General features: G+C 42.2%; 2 protein-coding genes across 4 annotated transcripts; both read left to right on the top strand.

Annotated features, from left to right (window-relative positions):
• Positions 1-3,203: 3,203 nt before the first annotated feature.
• LOC139418821 (transmembrane protein 134-like) lies at positions 3,204-6,243 on the top strand. Of its 3 annotated transcripts, none has more exons than XM_071168548.1 (8): positions 3,204-3,380; positions 3,985-4,248; positions 4,341-4,408; positions 4,545-4,631; positions 4,781-4,857; positions 5,299-5,343; positions 5,447-5,500; positions 5,878-6,243. In XM_071168548.1, exons 2-8 carry the CDS (start codon positions 4,036-4,038, stop codon positions 5,958-5,960), a joined length of 627 nt encoding a protein of 208 aa, XP_071024649.1. In that variant the 5' UTR covers positions 3,204-3,380; positions 3,985-4,035; the 3' UTR covers positions 5,961-6,243. The 3 variants fall into 3 exon arrangements, with proteins under 3 accessions (XP_071024649.1, XP_071024651.1, XP_071024650.1); XM_071168550.1 differs by having other exon boundaries at positions 4,572-4,631; XM_071168549.1 differs by having other exon boundaries at positions 3,274-3,295.
• Positions 6,244-6,687: 444 nt separating this feature from the next.
• LOC139418820 (AH receptor-interacting protein-like) lies at positions 6,688-13,386 on the top strand. Its single transcript, XM_071168547.1, has 7 exons — positions 6,688-6,835; positions 9,543-9,725; positions 9,967-10,155; positions 10,598-10,774; positions 11,012-11,153; positions 11,490-11,722; positions 12,110-13,386. The coding sequence occupies exons 1-7, from the start codon at positions 6,737-6,739 to the stop codon at positions 12,113-12,115; spliced, it is 1,029 nt and encodes a 342-aa protein (XP_071024648.1). The 5' UTR covers positions 6,688-6,736; the 3' UTR covers positions 12,116-13,386.
• The last annotated feature ends 1,097 nt before the right edge of the window (positions 13,387-14,483 follow it).

Here is a 14,483-nt window from a genome sequence, read left to right on the forward strand (position 1 = left end):
TATAATTCACTGCATCACAATTCCAATGGGTCAGAAGTTTACATACACTCAGTTGACTGTGCCTTTAAACAGCTTGGAAAAGTCCAGAAAATGATGTCATGGCTTTAGAAGCTTCTGATAGGCTATTTGACAACATATGAGTCAATTGGAGGTGTTCCTGTGGATGTATTTCTAGGCCTACCTTCAAACTAAGTGCCTCTTTGCTTGACATCATTGGAAAATCAAAAGAAATTAGCCAAGACTTCAGATAAAATATTGCAGACCTCCTCGAATCTGGTTCATCCTTGGGAGCAATTTCCCAACACCTGAAGGTACCACTTTCATCTGTACAAACAATAATTCGCAAGTATAAACACCATGGGACCACGCAGCCGTCATACCACCCTGTAAGGAGAGGCGTTCTGTCTCCTAGAGATTAACGTGCTTTTGTGAGAAAAGTGCAATTCAATCCCAGAATAACAGCAAAGGACCTTGGGAAGATTCTGGACGAAACAGGTACAAAGTATCTATATCCACAGTAAAACAAGACCTATATCGACACACAACCTGAAAGGCCGCTCAGCAAGGAAGACAGCACTGCTCCAAAACCGCCGTAAAAAATGACATATTATGCTTTGCAACTGCACATGGGGACAAAGATCATACTTTTTGGAGAAATGTCCTCTGCTCTGATGAAACAAAAATAGAACTGTTTGGCCATAATGACCATCGTTATGTTTGGAGGACAAAGGCCGAAGAACACCATCCCAACAGTGAAGCACGGGGTTGGCAGCATCATGTTTTGGGGGTGCTTTGCTGCAGGCGGGACTGGTGCACTTCACAAAATAGATGGCATCATGAGGCATGAAAATGATGTGAATATATTGAAGCAACATCTCAAGACATCAGTCAGGAAGTTAAAGCTTGGTCGCAAATGGGTCTTCCAAATGGACAATGACCCCAAGCATACTTCCAAAGTTGTGGCAAAATGTCTTAAGGACAACAAAGCCAAGGTAATGGAGTGGCCATCACAAAGCCCTGACCTCAAATCCTGTAGAACATTTGTGGGCAGAACTGAAAAAGCATGTGCGAGCAAGGAGGCCAACAAACCTGACTCAGTTACACCAGCTCTGTCAGGAGGAAAGGGCCAAAATTCATCCAATTTATTGTGGGAAGCTTGTGGAAGGCAATCCAAAATGTTTGACCCAAGTTAAACGGTTTAAAGGCAATGCTACCAAATACTAATTGAGTGTATGTAAACTTCTGACCCACTGGGAATGTGAAGAAATAAACAAAAGCTTAAATAAATCATTCTCTCTACTTTTATTCGGACATTTCACATTATTAAAATAAAGTGGTGATCCAAACTGACCTTAAACAGGGATTTTTTTACTTGGATTAAATGTCAGGAATTGTGAAAAACTGAGTTTTAACTTCTTAGTGATCCCTTCGCCCAGTGAAATAGCAGAGCGCCAAATTCAAAAACAGAAATACTCATAATAATAATTCATGAATCATACAAGTGTTATACATCGGTTTAAAGATTAACTTCTTGTTAATTAATCCAGCCACAGTCAGAAATAAAGATATAATTCATGCCTTACCTTTAAAGATCTTCTAATGTTGGCACTCCAATATGTCCATTAAACATCACAAATGGTCCTTTTGTTTGATAAATTCCGTCGTTATATCTCCAAAATGTCCATTTAATTGGCACGTTTGAATCAGAAAATACACCGGTTCCAACTCGCACAACATAACTACAAAGTATCTAATATAGTTAGTTACCTGTGAACTTGATCCAAACATTTCAAACAACTTTCCTAATCCAACTTTAGGTATTTTTAAATGGAAATAATCAATCAAATTTAAGACGAGATAATATGTGTTCAATACAGGACGAAAACAAAGTGGAGCGAGCTTTCAGGTTGCGCACCACAACAGTACACTAAACGTGACCCTCGTTCTGAACAGGGCTACTTCTTCATTACTCAAAAGAAAAACATCAACCGATTTTAAAAGATTGTTGACATCCAGTGGAAGCGATAGGAACTGCAAGCAAGTGCCTTCTAGATAGAAATCTAGATCCACAGAGAAAACCCATTGAAAAGAGAGTGACCTCAAAAAAAAAAAAAATCCTGGATGGTTTGTCCTCGGGGTTTCGCCTGGCAAATAAGTTCTGTTTGACTCACAGACATATTTGTAACAGTTTTAGAAACTTTAGAGTGTTTTCTATCCAAATTTACCAATTATATGCATATCCTAGCTTCTGGGCCTGAGTAGCAGGCAGTTTACTTTGGGCACACTTTTCATCTTGACGTGAAAATAGTGCCCCCTAGCCTTGTATTTGGCTAAGGTGTATGTAAACTTCCGACTTCAACTGTATGTGGCGTCATGTGGGTAACTTTAAGGCACAGAGATGAGAGGCCCATTGTCGTTCTTCCGCCGCCATCACCTCATGTTTCAGCATGATAATGCACGGCCCCATGTAGCATGGATCTGTACAGAATTCCTTAAAGCTGAAAATGTCATTTCTAGAGTAACTTACTAGTTATTCCATGGCCTGCATACTCAACAGACATGTCACCCATTGACCATGTTTGGGGTGCTCTGGACCAACACGTACGACAGTGTATTCCCGCCAACATTCCACAGGCCACAATCAACAGCCTGATCAACTCTATGCAAAGGAGATGCCTGAGGCAAGTGGTTGTCACACCAAATACTGATCCACGCCCCTACCTTTTTTGAAGGTATCTATGACCATCAGATTCATATCTGTATTCCCAGTCATGTGAAATCCATAGATTAAGTCAAAATGAATTTATTTCAATTTACTGATTTCTTTATGTGAACTGTAACTCTGTAAAATTTGTGAAATTGTTTCATGTTGCATGTATTTTTTTTGTTCAGTATATTTTTCCAGTATTATTACTGTTTATGATTTAAAGTTTATCTTCGTATTTTTTTGTATAGTTATGTATATTCATCTTGACTAGCACTGATACAGGTTTTTATTATTTTTATTTTTACAAATATGAATCAATCTAATATTTCCGTGTGACGCTTATTGTTATGCTATAAACATAACATGAACGAATTAAAATACACATGCATGTGTTATTTTGTGGATAATACCTTTTTACCCCAAGTACATGACATATCGACATTGCAAGTCAGTGATCGATTAGTAGAGTCTTTTCATTTGGGCGTATTAGAATCCCAAAACTTTTCACTCAGTCATGTTCAATCCGGAACCGGATGCAAATACGAAGCCTAAAGTTTTGGGAAGTTTTTGCTGTCCTATGCTGTGATTGTATGACATATTGCAAACAAAAGCTTACAGTAAATAATGTAATTATTTGAAAACGGAAAGTCAATGTTAAATCGCCTGAAAAAGAGTAAGTTTTTGCTAGCCGTTAGCGGAGCAGTGCAACCAAACAATGTAGACAAAGCAACAGTGCTAAAGTAGCTATTAAAAGTTGCTTTTAAATGTTTCCAATAATTTATATCAGAGCTTCAGATAATGTACGTTAACGACAAACGCATTTGTGATTATTCGTCAGCAACGTTTTTTGTTTATGTTATTTCTACCACTTATAACGTTTTTCAAACGGATACCGTTACTAGTAACGCAGGGTTGGAGGGTACAGTGAATGGAGTTGTAAACAATTTGGTTTATCAAAGATTTACGCAAGACCTGTTTAGTTCAGATGAACGTTACACATACGAATGGAAGAAAAAAAATCAAATATCGCAGAATTTTCTATGTTGAAAACGACATGCAGCCTAAACTTCAATGTGGCTAATCATTAATCCAAAGTCTGTATGATGTCTATTTCACACATGTCGAACAGCTAACACAAGACGAATCCACTTAACCCATAACTTTAGTTTAGCCTATAGATCAGAGCCCTATGTTGACGTCCACATATATGGCCCTTTGGGTAGAAAATCTGCTTTTGTACATTTTGATTGTTTGCTGAATTTCCCCTCAACCCACAGTGTATATCAACCAAAGCAGCAGCAAGGTGTGAGTACTGGCAACCGCCAGCTATGGCAACGCAGTTCAGTATCGATGACGCGTTTGTGCTGGAGGGAGAGGACGAAGGGGTGTCCGATGGAGAGAAAGAAGGATGGAAGGGCCGAGAGAAAGACCGAGAGGGGGGAGAGATGACGTTCGGTACCCTGTCCTTTGCCAAACCCCAGACTCACCCGGCCTCCACTGTGGTTGGCTCCCCCGACCACAGCAGCAGTCTGAAGTACCAGGTGATGCCCCATCATACACACACACACACAAAGTGATACCAGGGTGTAATGTGTGGTGGTGACCTAACATTTTACTCTCTCTGCTCGCACAGAATCTGGAAAATGAAGAAGTCTTAGGCAGCAATGGCAATTCCTCTTTCAATAACTTATTCAAAATCAGGTGTGTCTTCATTGGCTTGTTGTGATTGCATCTGGTATTACCTAGATGAGAATGGCATACTCAAATGTAAATGTGTGTTCCTTGTTTTCTATGTTATCAATAAAGATGTACAACATTCCATTTTTTTCCCCCTCAGTGATCCTGCTACTCTGTCTTACTGCAGCTCCCAGTGGTCGTTCAGCACCTTGAGTTCTGTCACCCAGCTCTCTGCACAGTGTTGCGGGTATTTAACTACGCACACAAACAGTAATTCACAAGAAGGCATTTACACTGAACCATGCCCACAATAATGTATAAGATCAAGGATGTACTCACACACCAACACTCTCAATCACCCACAACGACTGACAAAAACCCTGACGTTTTCCTCAGATGGACGTCTCATCCTCTGGTTAAGAAGAACAGAAGAGTGGTCCTCGCTTCATTCCTTCTCCTCGTCACTGGAGTCGGTAAGTCACACCACCTCTGCTGAAAGAAATGACACCTCCCATGATTCTCCTGCAACAGTGTTTTTCACCAATCCATTCCTTGGGGAATGCGCAAGGTGTGCACACTTTTGTATCAGCCCAGCACTAACACACTTTATTCAACTAACCAAAGGTTTGCTGATACATTGAATTGTGTGTGTTATTACTAGGCTACAACAACAAAAATGCGCGGAGCCCAGGAATGGGTTGGGGAACGCTGCAGTCGAACATTTAGTTTGTGTACGGCGCTTTATATTTTATAGATATGTCTTGTTTTTTTTACCACCGATTGTCAGCCATTGTAATGTATTCATTGGCCCTGAATTTTTCCTCAGATTAATTCCTCATTGTCTTCTCATATCTGTTGTTAGTTATCATGAGATATTGCCTTTTCATTCAATTTCCATGTTTTCTTTCTCTCAGCTCTCATTTTCACTGGTGTCGTAATACAATTGAATCCGGATGCAGGTAAGAGACTCAGTTAATGTGGGGTGTGTTGTCACAAATCAGTGAAGATGTCTGTTGCTTTTCCTGTTGGCTTTGACAACTTGATCTTTGACCTTTTCCACAGGGGTCTCAAGTGCCATTTTCTTCGTCCCTGGATTTCTTCTCTTCATTCCTGGGGGTATATAGCTACTTTACCTTGACTTGGTTGTGTTGTCCAATGTATTTTATGTTTCACACGTCTTTCATGCTTTTCTCCTGTGTTTTTAATCATAATGTCTAGACTGTGCATTTGGGAGGAATGTTAACTTAAACATTCCTGTAATGGTCTGTAGGAGTCCCCACTGTCACATACTTGTATGTTGATACAAGTAATCTGCAGATTAAATAACGTACAGGCAACATGTGCATTACTATTTTCATTTGACCTTTATTTAACTAGGCATGTCAGCTAAGAACACATTATTATTTTACAATGACGTCCTACTATACCTTCATATATTTACTACAGAAATTATTAAAACAGTGTGGTTATTGTTTTCTCTCCTTCTCCCTCAGTGTACCATGTGATTTACATCAGCTGTGCGGTTCGGGGAAGAAGAGGCTTCAAGTTCTTCTACTTGCCCTATTTTGAAAAATGACCTATTGCACTACACCTTTTTTTTGTCCAATTTCCAGAATCATACTTTTTTCAATTATGTAACAGAAAGATATTGTTCCATGGATGTTTTTTCTTATTTTGTAAAACCTTTTTACCCTGTCTTTATACTGACCACTACTACGGACTCAACCACTTTGTGCCTCAATAAGCTTCCTGCACATCCTGTATGGAAGAGAAGGGAGTCTGATTTGCCCTGTTTGTCATGTCTCGTGAGTAAATAATGACTGTGAAACTACAATAAACTTTTTTTTTGTTGTATATTACTTTTAGAAGGTCTCCATGAGTCAGTGTTTGTTAGTAGCGCTGGTGTTGCAGTAATGCAATGCGAACAGTATGGGCATTTTAGGATGGCTGTTATGCTCTTGGTGCCAAACTTATCGATCAAGTATTAGGTATTTTTCTGATGTAGTTGGTGGGGCCGCATATCCCATATTTTAATGAATGGGATGAGTATTTGCGCTTGTGTGTAGCTCATCAAATCTGAGTGCAAGAGTATCCAGTAATCAGATTTTTGGCTACACTAAGCTTTTGAAAAGCATTATGTTGGTATGTAGGACACATTTAACAACATCAATGTTGGAGAAGAGTGGTGAAAAATAATCAATGGACAATCACATTCAACTGGTAGAAGGTAATCTAATCACAAAACTGCTTGAAGTCCCTAGCCGTCAGCAGTGACGTCAATTTATGTGTTGGTTTCTCTCGAGCTCCCGAAGATAGGCAATCGGCTGCTTTTTGACACTCGGGGAAACAAGGATGGAGGAACTGGCTACCAAGCTACTCGCAGAAGGCATTCAGAAGAAAGTGATCAGTCCTGGCAAAGGAGATCTGTCAACGTTTCCTGATGGGACCAAGGTGAGTTATAAAATACTGCATTTAATCCACGTTCAAAGAGTAGCTTTGTATGCGTATGGCTGGCTAAATTGGTTAGCATTATTAGCTAGCTGCTAACGTTAGCATGGAGCGTAATTATTGAGGTTTTACATGTTCAGAGGTGACGCATGCATTACCTTATTTTTAGTTAATTCTGGTAGACAGAGTTATAGTTTGTTATTTACAGAAATTATCAGCTAACAAGTAATTGTTGGAGCAAAAACGATAATTGTCTTGGTGAAACTGTAAGAGGGCGGGGCTTTTACAGGATGGACACATTTTCATTGATGTTCGTCTCTTATTGGTCGGTAAACATTAGTTATACGTTTTAATTGGATATTCGGCATGATCGACAGTATTGTTGGATAATCAGTGTGAATTTCTGCCTCTTTTCCTGTTGATAAAATCTCGATTTTTTTTTTATGTGGAGTTTTTTAATCTGTGAAAGACATGCATTATAAACCTTTCACCAGCTCACTCTTATCAGCATTTATTGTCCAACGTTTGTATATAATAATGTTCGGCCTGCTGGGAAGTGATTATGTAGAGACTACACATTTTACTGTTACAAAACAGAAAAAACCCTTTCATCAATACAATGCATGTCATGTACACTGAACAAAAAATGTCATGTTCATATAAGGAAATCCAGTCAATTGAAATACATGAATTTGGCCCGAATCTATGGATTTCACATGACTGGGAATATAGATATGCGTATGTTGGGCACTGATAACATTACTTTTTTTTTTAGAAAAACCATTTAGTATTTGGTGTGACCACCATTTGCCTCATGCAGCACGACACATCTCCTTTGCATATAGGCTGTTGATTGTGGCCTGTGGAATGTTGACCCACTCTTCAATGGCTGTGCGAAGTTGCTGGATATTGGTGGGAACTGGAAAACGCTGTCGTACACATCAATCCAGAGCATCCAAAACATGCTCAATGAGTGAAATGTCTGGTGAGTATGCAGGCCATGGAAGAACTGGGACATCGTGGACTACGGGAAAAGGCAGGCCGAACAGGCCCCCATTAACATTGACGGGGCTGTAGTGGAGCGGGTCACGAGTTTCAAATTCCTTCGTGTCCACATCACCAACAAACTATCATGGTCCAAACACACCAAGACAGTCGTGAAGAGGGCACGACAACACCTTTTCCTCAGGAGACTGAAAAGATTTGGCATGGGTCCCCAGATCCTCAATTTCTACAGCTGCACCGTCGAGAACATCCTGACCGGTTGCATCACCGCCTGGTATGGCAACTGCTCGGCATCTGACTGTAAGGCACTACAGAGGGTAGTGCGTACGGCCCAGTACATCACTGGAGCCACGCTTCCTACCATCCAGGACCTATATACTAGGCGTGTCAGAGAAGAAAAAAAACAATATTGTCAAACTCCAGTCACCCAAGTCATACACTGTTCTCTCCGCAAGCGTCTAGGACCAAGAGGCTCCTTAACAGCTTCTACCCCCAAGCCATACGACTGCTGAGCAATTAATAAAATGGCCACCCGGACTATTTGCATCTGATGTATTCGGCACATGTGACAAATAAAGTTTGATTTGATTTTCAACTTCCAGGAATTGTGTACAGATCCTTGGCACATGGGCCTGTACATTATCATGCTGAAACATGAGGTGATGGCGGTGGATGAATGGCACGACAATGGGCATCAGGATCTTGTCACTGTATCTCTGTGTATTCAAATTGCCATCAATAAAATGCAATTGTATTCAATGTCTGTAGCTTATGCCTGCCCCATACCATAACCCCACCACCACTATGGGCCCCTGTGTTCACATCGTTGACATCAGCAATCCGCTCGCCCACACGACGTCATACACGCTGTCTGCCATCTGCACGCTACAGTTGAAACTGGGATTCAGCCGCGAAGAGCTCGCTTCTCTAGCGTGCCAGTGGACATCGAAGGTGAGCACTTGCCCACTGAAGTCGGTTCCGAAGCTGAACTGCAGTCCGGTCAAGACCTTGGTGAGGACCACAAGCATGTAGATCCACTTCCCTGAGACGGTTTCTGACATTTGTGCAGAAATTCATCGGTTGTGCAAACCCACAGTTTCATCAGCTGTCCGGATGGCGGGTCTCGGACGATCCCGCAGGTGAAGAAGCCAGATGTGGTGGTCCTTGGCTGGCGTGGTTACACGTGGTCTGCAGTTGAGGCCGGTTGGAAGTACTGCCAAATTCTCTAAAACAACGTTGGCATGGCTTATGGTAGAGAAATTAACATTCAACTCTCTGGCAACAGCTCCAGAGGATATTCCTGCAGTCAGCATGCCAATATCATGCTCACTCTCAGAACTTGACATCTTTGGCATTGTGTTGTGTGACAAAACTGCACATTTTAGTGTCCTTGTATTGTCCCCAGCACAAGGTGCACCTGTATAATGATCATGCTGTTTAATCAGCTCCTTGATATGCCACACCTCTCAGGGGGGTGGATTATCTTGACAAAGGAGAAATGCTCACTAACAGGGATGTAAACACATTTGTACTTAACTTTTTAGAGAAAAACACGTTTTGTGCATATGGACAATTTCTGGGATCTTTTATTTCAGCTCATGAAACATGGGACACTTTACATGTTGCATTTTTGTTCAGTGTATTACATGATTTATCCACTTGTGTAATACCCTTTCTCCATTCTATCCCCTCAATTTTCTAACAGGTGATATTTCACTACCGCTCCAGCTTGTGTGATGGCACAGTGCTGGATGACTCCAGGACCATGGGGGGCCGGAGCAAGCCCATGGAACTCATCTTGGGGAAGAAGTTCAAGCTGGCCGTGTGGGAGCGAGTCATTGCCACCATGAGGGAGGGAGAGGTGGCAGATTTCACATGTGACGTCAAGGTGGGTCGCCCAACTTAATATGGTTGACTTGGATGGATTAGAGACCGTTACATCTGTACACCCACACATACAATTCGTGGCAAAACATTGACCGTTATGGAATTTGACAGGGTTTGTCAATATGTTTTGTTCATTGTTTCAGAGAACTGCCTTAATTGTACTTTCATAACCACCAGTCCCTCAATTTGTCCCAGTGAATGTAATGTAACCATCCTCTTTCCTTCTCTTTCTCTCCCTGCAGCACACAGCCCTATACCCGCTGGTGTCGCAGTCCCTGAGGAACATCAGTGCAGGGAAGGACCCCCTGGAGGGCCAGAGACACTGCTGTGGCATTGCTCAGATCCACTCACACCACTCCCTGGGCCACTGTGACCTCGACAAGCTCCAGGCCAACCCTCAGCCCCTGGTCTTCACCCTGGAGCTCATGGAGGTGAGGGGGGGGGCTTATTTCTTCTCCATGTGCTGAGTCTGGTTCCTCTCAAGGTTTCTATATTTCCATCCAGGGAATTTTCCTTGCCACGGTGCTACTGTGTATTTCTTAGAGCAAAGCATCATCCTTGCTTGGGGCATTAAGTAAATGGACATCTGTCTCACCTAGATGGTTAAATGAACTCTGACCTTCGACCACGACATCGAGGAGGATGGCACCCTTCCTTTCAACGTTTATGTCCTTGAGAGTTTTTCCTTTGCCACTGTGCTACTGCTTGCTCTTTGGGGCTCAAAGCCTGGTTACTGTAAAAGCATTTTGTGACAACAGTTTTTGTTAAAAGCACTACATCAAAATGTTTTCTAACCCTTTTATCACCCAAGCAGCACTCATGCCTCTGTCAGTTCACTGCATAAATACATGTTGATTGACGCCTCTCTCCCAGGTTTTGACGCCCGGCTCGTTCAGACTGGACATCTGGGCGATGACGGACGACGAGAAGCTGGAGGTGGTGCCTCAGATCCACGTGGAGGGTAACGCCCTGTACAAGAAGGGCGACGTGAAGGAGGCGGCCGAGAAGTACCACAACGCCATCGCCTGTCTGAAGAACCTGCAGATGAAGGTAAACCTTTCTGACTTCAAACCTGGTCCCCATGCTTTTTGGGGGTATTTTTATTTAATAGGGTAACATTTAGAGCACTTCAGACAAATACTTTTCATTTAGTTGAGATAACTAGCCATTCTCATTTGACATGACAAGCAGATCTATGCATTCCCTGTCTATAGAACATTCCCTATCTTAACCCCACTAAATAAGTGGCTAGTCTAACTCCTCCCAATCCTTGGCCCCTCCAATCAGGAGCGTCCAGGCGATGAGGGGTGGATCAAGCTGGACCTCATGATCACGCCCCTGATGCTGAACTACTGCCAGTGTCAGCTGATCCTGGGTCAGTACTACGAGGTGCTGGACCACTGCTCCTCCATCCTCTCCAAATATGAGGGTGAGTCACAAACTTATGAATACATTCAAGGTGTAGCCCTGCCCTAGGATCAAGTGAATATGCTGAATTCACATAACAATAAGCTATGCTCTGAAAGCGAATGTGTAATTTGTTGCCGCACTGTCATTTCTTAAGGCAATCCCTTTAAAAATAAACATTTGTTACTTTTGCTGTTCTGTTTTATCGGTCTACAGCAGGCTTGTTGCTAGTGAATGACAAGTCCTTTTGATCTGTTATTGCTTAATACCAGCTGCTCAACTTAAATGTGTGTAAACTTAACATTTGAACACACCAGTCTCTTTCCCATTGACACACTCTTGCCTCCCACCCCCACAGACAACGTGAAGGCCTACTTCAAGCGGGCCAAGGCCCACGCGGCGGTGTGGAACGAGACGGAGGCGCGGGCCGATTTTGCCAAGGTGGTGGAGCTGGACCCGTCGCTGGGGCCCTCGGTGGCTAAGGAGCTGAGGGCCATGGAGGAGAGGATCCGCTCCAAGGAGAAGGAGGAGAAGGGCCGCTACAAGAGTCTGTTCAGCTACGACAGCAACGCCCCGGCCACCGCTACCACGGTGAGTAGCCGAGTACCTTCTAGAAGTTTCTCTTAGAATCTGGGCCCATATTAAAACAGCATCTTAGAGTAGGAGTGCTTATGTAGGATCAGGCCCTCCCCCCGTCCATATAATCTATATTGATTATAATCTAAAAGGCCAAACTAATCTATATCAGCAGTCATACATGAATGCTATTTGAGTGCTTTTCCCAGATCTATAATCAGATTACCCGGTGTGAGGAAAATATCTACCCTTTCTTTTACTAGTGAAATTAACAATCCATATGTCTTTACACTAATTTATGTATTTTTAAATTGGCATTATTTCATCCCTTATTAGTGTTGAATTACTAATTATGTAATGTTGTACTTTTTGAATGTCTAAAACTGTTATGCCCTCTTTTAGGGTTGAATTAAGAAGATGTTTATTTTTGTTATAAAGAAGAGAGGAGGAGCATTTGTGGACACATTGCTGACACGTTTAGTTTTATCCACACATCAAAGCCATATTCAGTTTCCCCATGAAACATCACTTTCGGGATGCCCTCACAAAACCCACACGCCACTCGCATGGCACATATTCTCCATCTAGATTCACTTATCATTTGTAGAATGACATTAAACACCCACACAAATGTACCCTCCACACCAACAGACTTTCAATGTTCAGCTTTCCCCCTACTGCAAACAGCCATTTACATCACACACGCTGCGAAAGCACAGGAATACGCAGGAGATCCTCCACTTCTGGCAGTATGACTGGGACATCAACTTCGGAGACAATCATAAGATATATGATATGTATGGACACTAGAGCAGTCTCCACCATATCCCTCTTGTTCACCCCTTTCTCATTTACCCCTATTAATGTTCTATATATGACTATCCAAGTTATTTACTCTTATCTTCACTTGTATCTATTATTGTTATGTTATTATTACTGTATTACATTTCATTTGCTAATCTGTGTCTTTGGAGTCCTGTATATTTTAAGCTAGGACATTTTGTAAGGGACTGTATTGCCCTCAACTCAACCATCACCCCAACGCCACTTGCCTTTTGGTCAGTCGAACAGAGCTAATGATTTGCCAAGTCATTGGCTTCAGTGAGTGTAGTTGGGATAGTGGCCATCATTTTGGCCCCTAGCTCATTCCTGTGTTCAACGAACTGAAACGACTGGATAGGGGAAGGCAATATAGATAGGGGAAGGCGGAGGCTTGATTTAGACTACTCCTTCCAGGCCTCCAATAGTCACTGAAGGGTTAGAGATGGTAATGAAACCGGGGCGATGTCTCACTGGCAAGCATCAACTAGAAGGTCGAGAGCCTCTTCTGTAGGGCCCATTTTCATAGGCTTGCACATCAAACGAATGACACAGCTCGTCATACCAGCATTTAACCAATTTGTCCCTTGTATTTGTGAAAATTGTATCTAAGGGTCACCATGACTTGACTCAAGTGTCAGTTGTATGAAATGGGTGTTCTTATCTAGCCTGGTTAAAGCAGAGTAAATGCTACACTCAACATTGTTTTCATTGGTGAGCAGTGTTCAATCTGATTTAACCAGGCTACTTATCATGCCTTCTATATAATGTCTACGCCGGGACAGCCAGGAGTGCTTTTTGCAGCCGTCTTTTGCTGTTATGTTATGACTGAGAAGCCAAATAAAGAGGTGCAACTCTTACTAGTGTGTTTGTAGTGGTACCCACCCATGGACCCCATGCTTGCGTGTGAGCACGCTCTCCACACACACACATAGTTCCTATAGAAAGTCTACATCCCCTTTTAAAATGTTCACCTTTTGTTGCTTTATAGAATTAAATGGAATTAAAATGATATTTTTTTTATCCACTTATCTTCACATCCTTCCCCACAACTTCCAAGTGGAAATTGTGAACTGTTGGCTTGGTTGGACAAGTGTCCACCTCCCTTGTACTAGCGATCCTAAATCACCTTCAAAATCACACACCAAATTAATTGGCCTCCACCTGTGTTAAATTGTAGTGATTCACATGATTTCAGGATGCATTTTGCCGTTCCTGTAGGCTCCCTCTGATGGGTGGTGAATTGCAAAGCAAACACCCAACCGTGAGCTTTCAAATTAACTCCTGGACAGAACAGAGGATGGGTATAACAATATTTCAAAGGCCTTGAATATCCCTTGGAGCACGGTCAAGACGATTATTAATAAGTGAAAGGTGTATGGCACCACCAAGACCCTGCCTAGATCAGGCTGCCCTCCAATCTGGATGGCAGCGTAGCCTAGTGGTTAGAGCGTTGGACTAGTAACCGAAAGGTTGCAAGATCGAATCCCCGAGCTGACAAGGTACAAATCTGTTGTTCTGCCCCTGAACAAGGCAGTTAACTCACTAGGCCGTCATTGAAAATAAGAATTTGTTCTTAACTGACTTGCCTAGTTAAATAAAGGTAAAAATAAATAGGAGACTGATCAGCGAGGCTACCTAGAGTCCGATGGAAACTTTGAAAGAGCAACAGGCTTTTATGGCCAAGACTGGTCAGTGTGCATGTGACAATATCCCAAGCACCCCACAAATATGTCATGTATGGTGGCAAGAAGGAAGCCATTACTCAAAGAAGCCCACCTTGAATCAGGTTTGAAGTATGCCAAAAAAAAACACTTTGGAGATTGTAGCTGTGGCAAAGGTTTTTGTGGTCTGACTAAAATGTAACTTTTAGGCCTAAATGCAGTGTTACATTTGTCGCAGACCAAACACATATGGTGGTGGCAGCATCATGTTATGGGGATGTTTCTCATCGTCA

This window comes from Oncorhynchus clarkii, chromosome 10 (assembly GCF_045791955.1).
Source record: "Oncorhynchus clarkii lewisi isolate Uvic-CL-2024 chromosome 10, UVic_Ocla_1.0, whole genome shotgun sequence".
NCBI classification, from domain to species: Eukaryota; Metazoa; Chordata; class Actinopteri; order Salmoniformes; family Salmonidae; genus Oncorhynchus; species Oncorhynchus clarkii.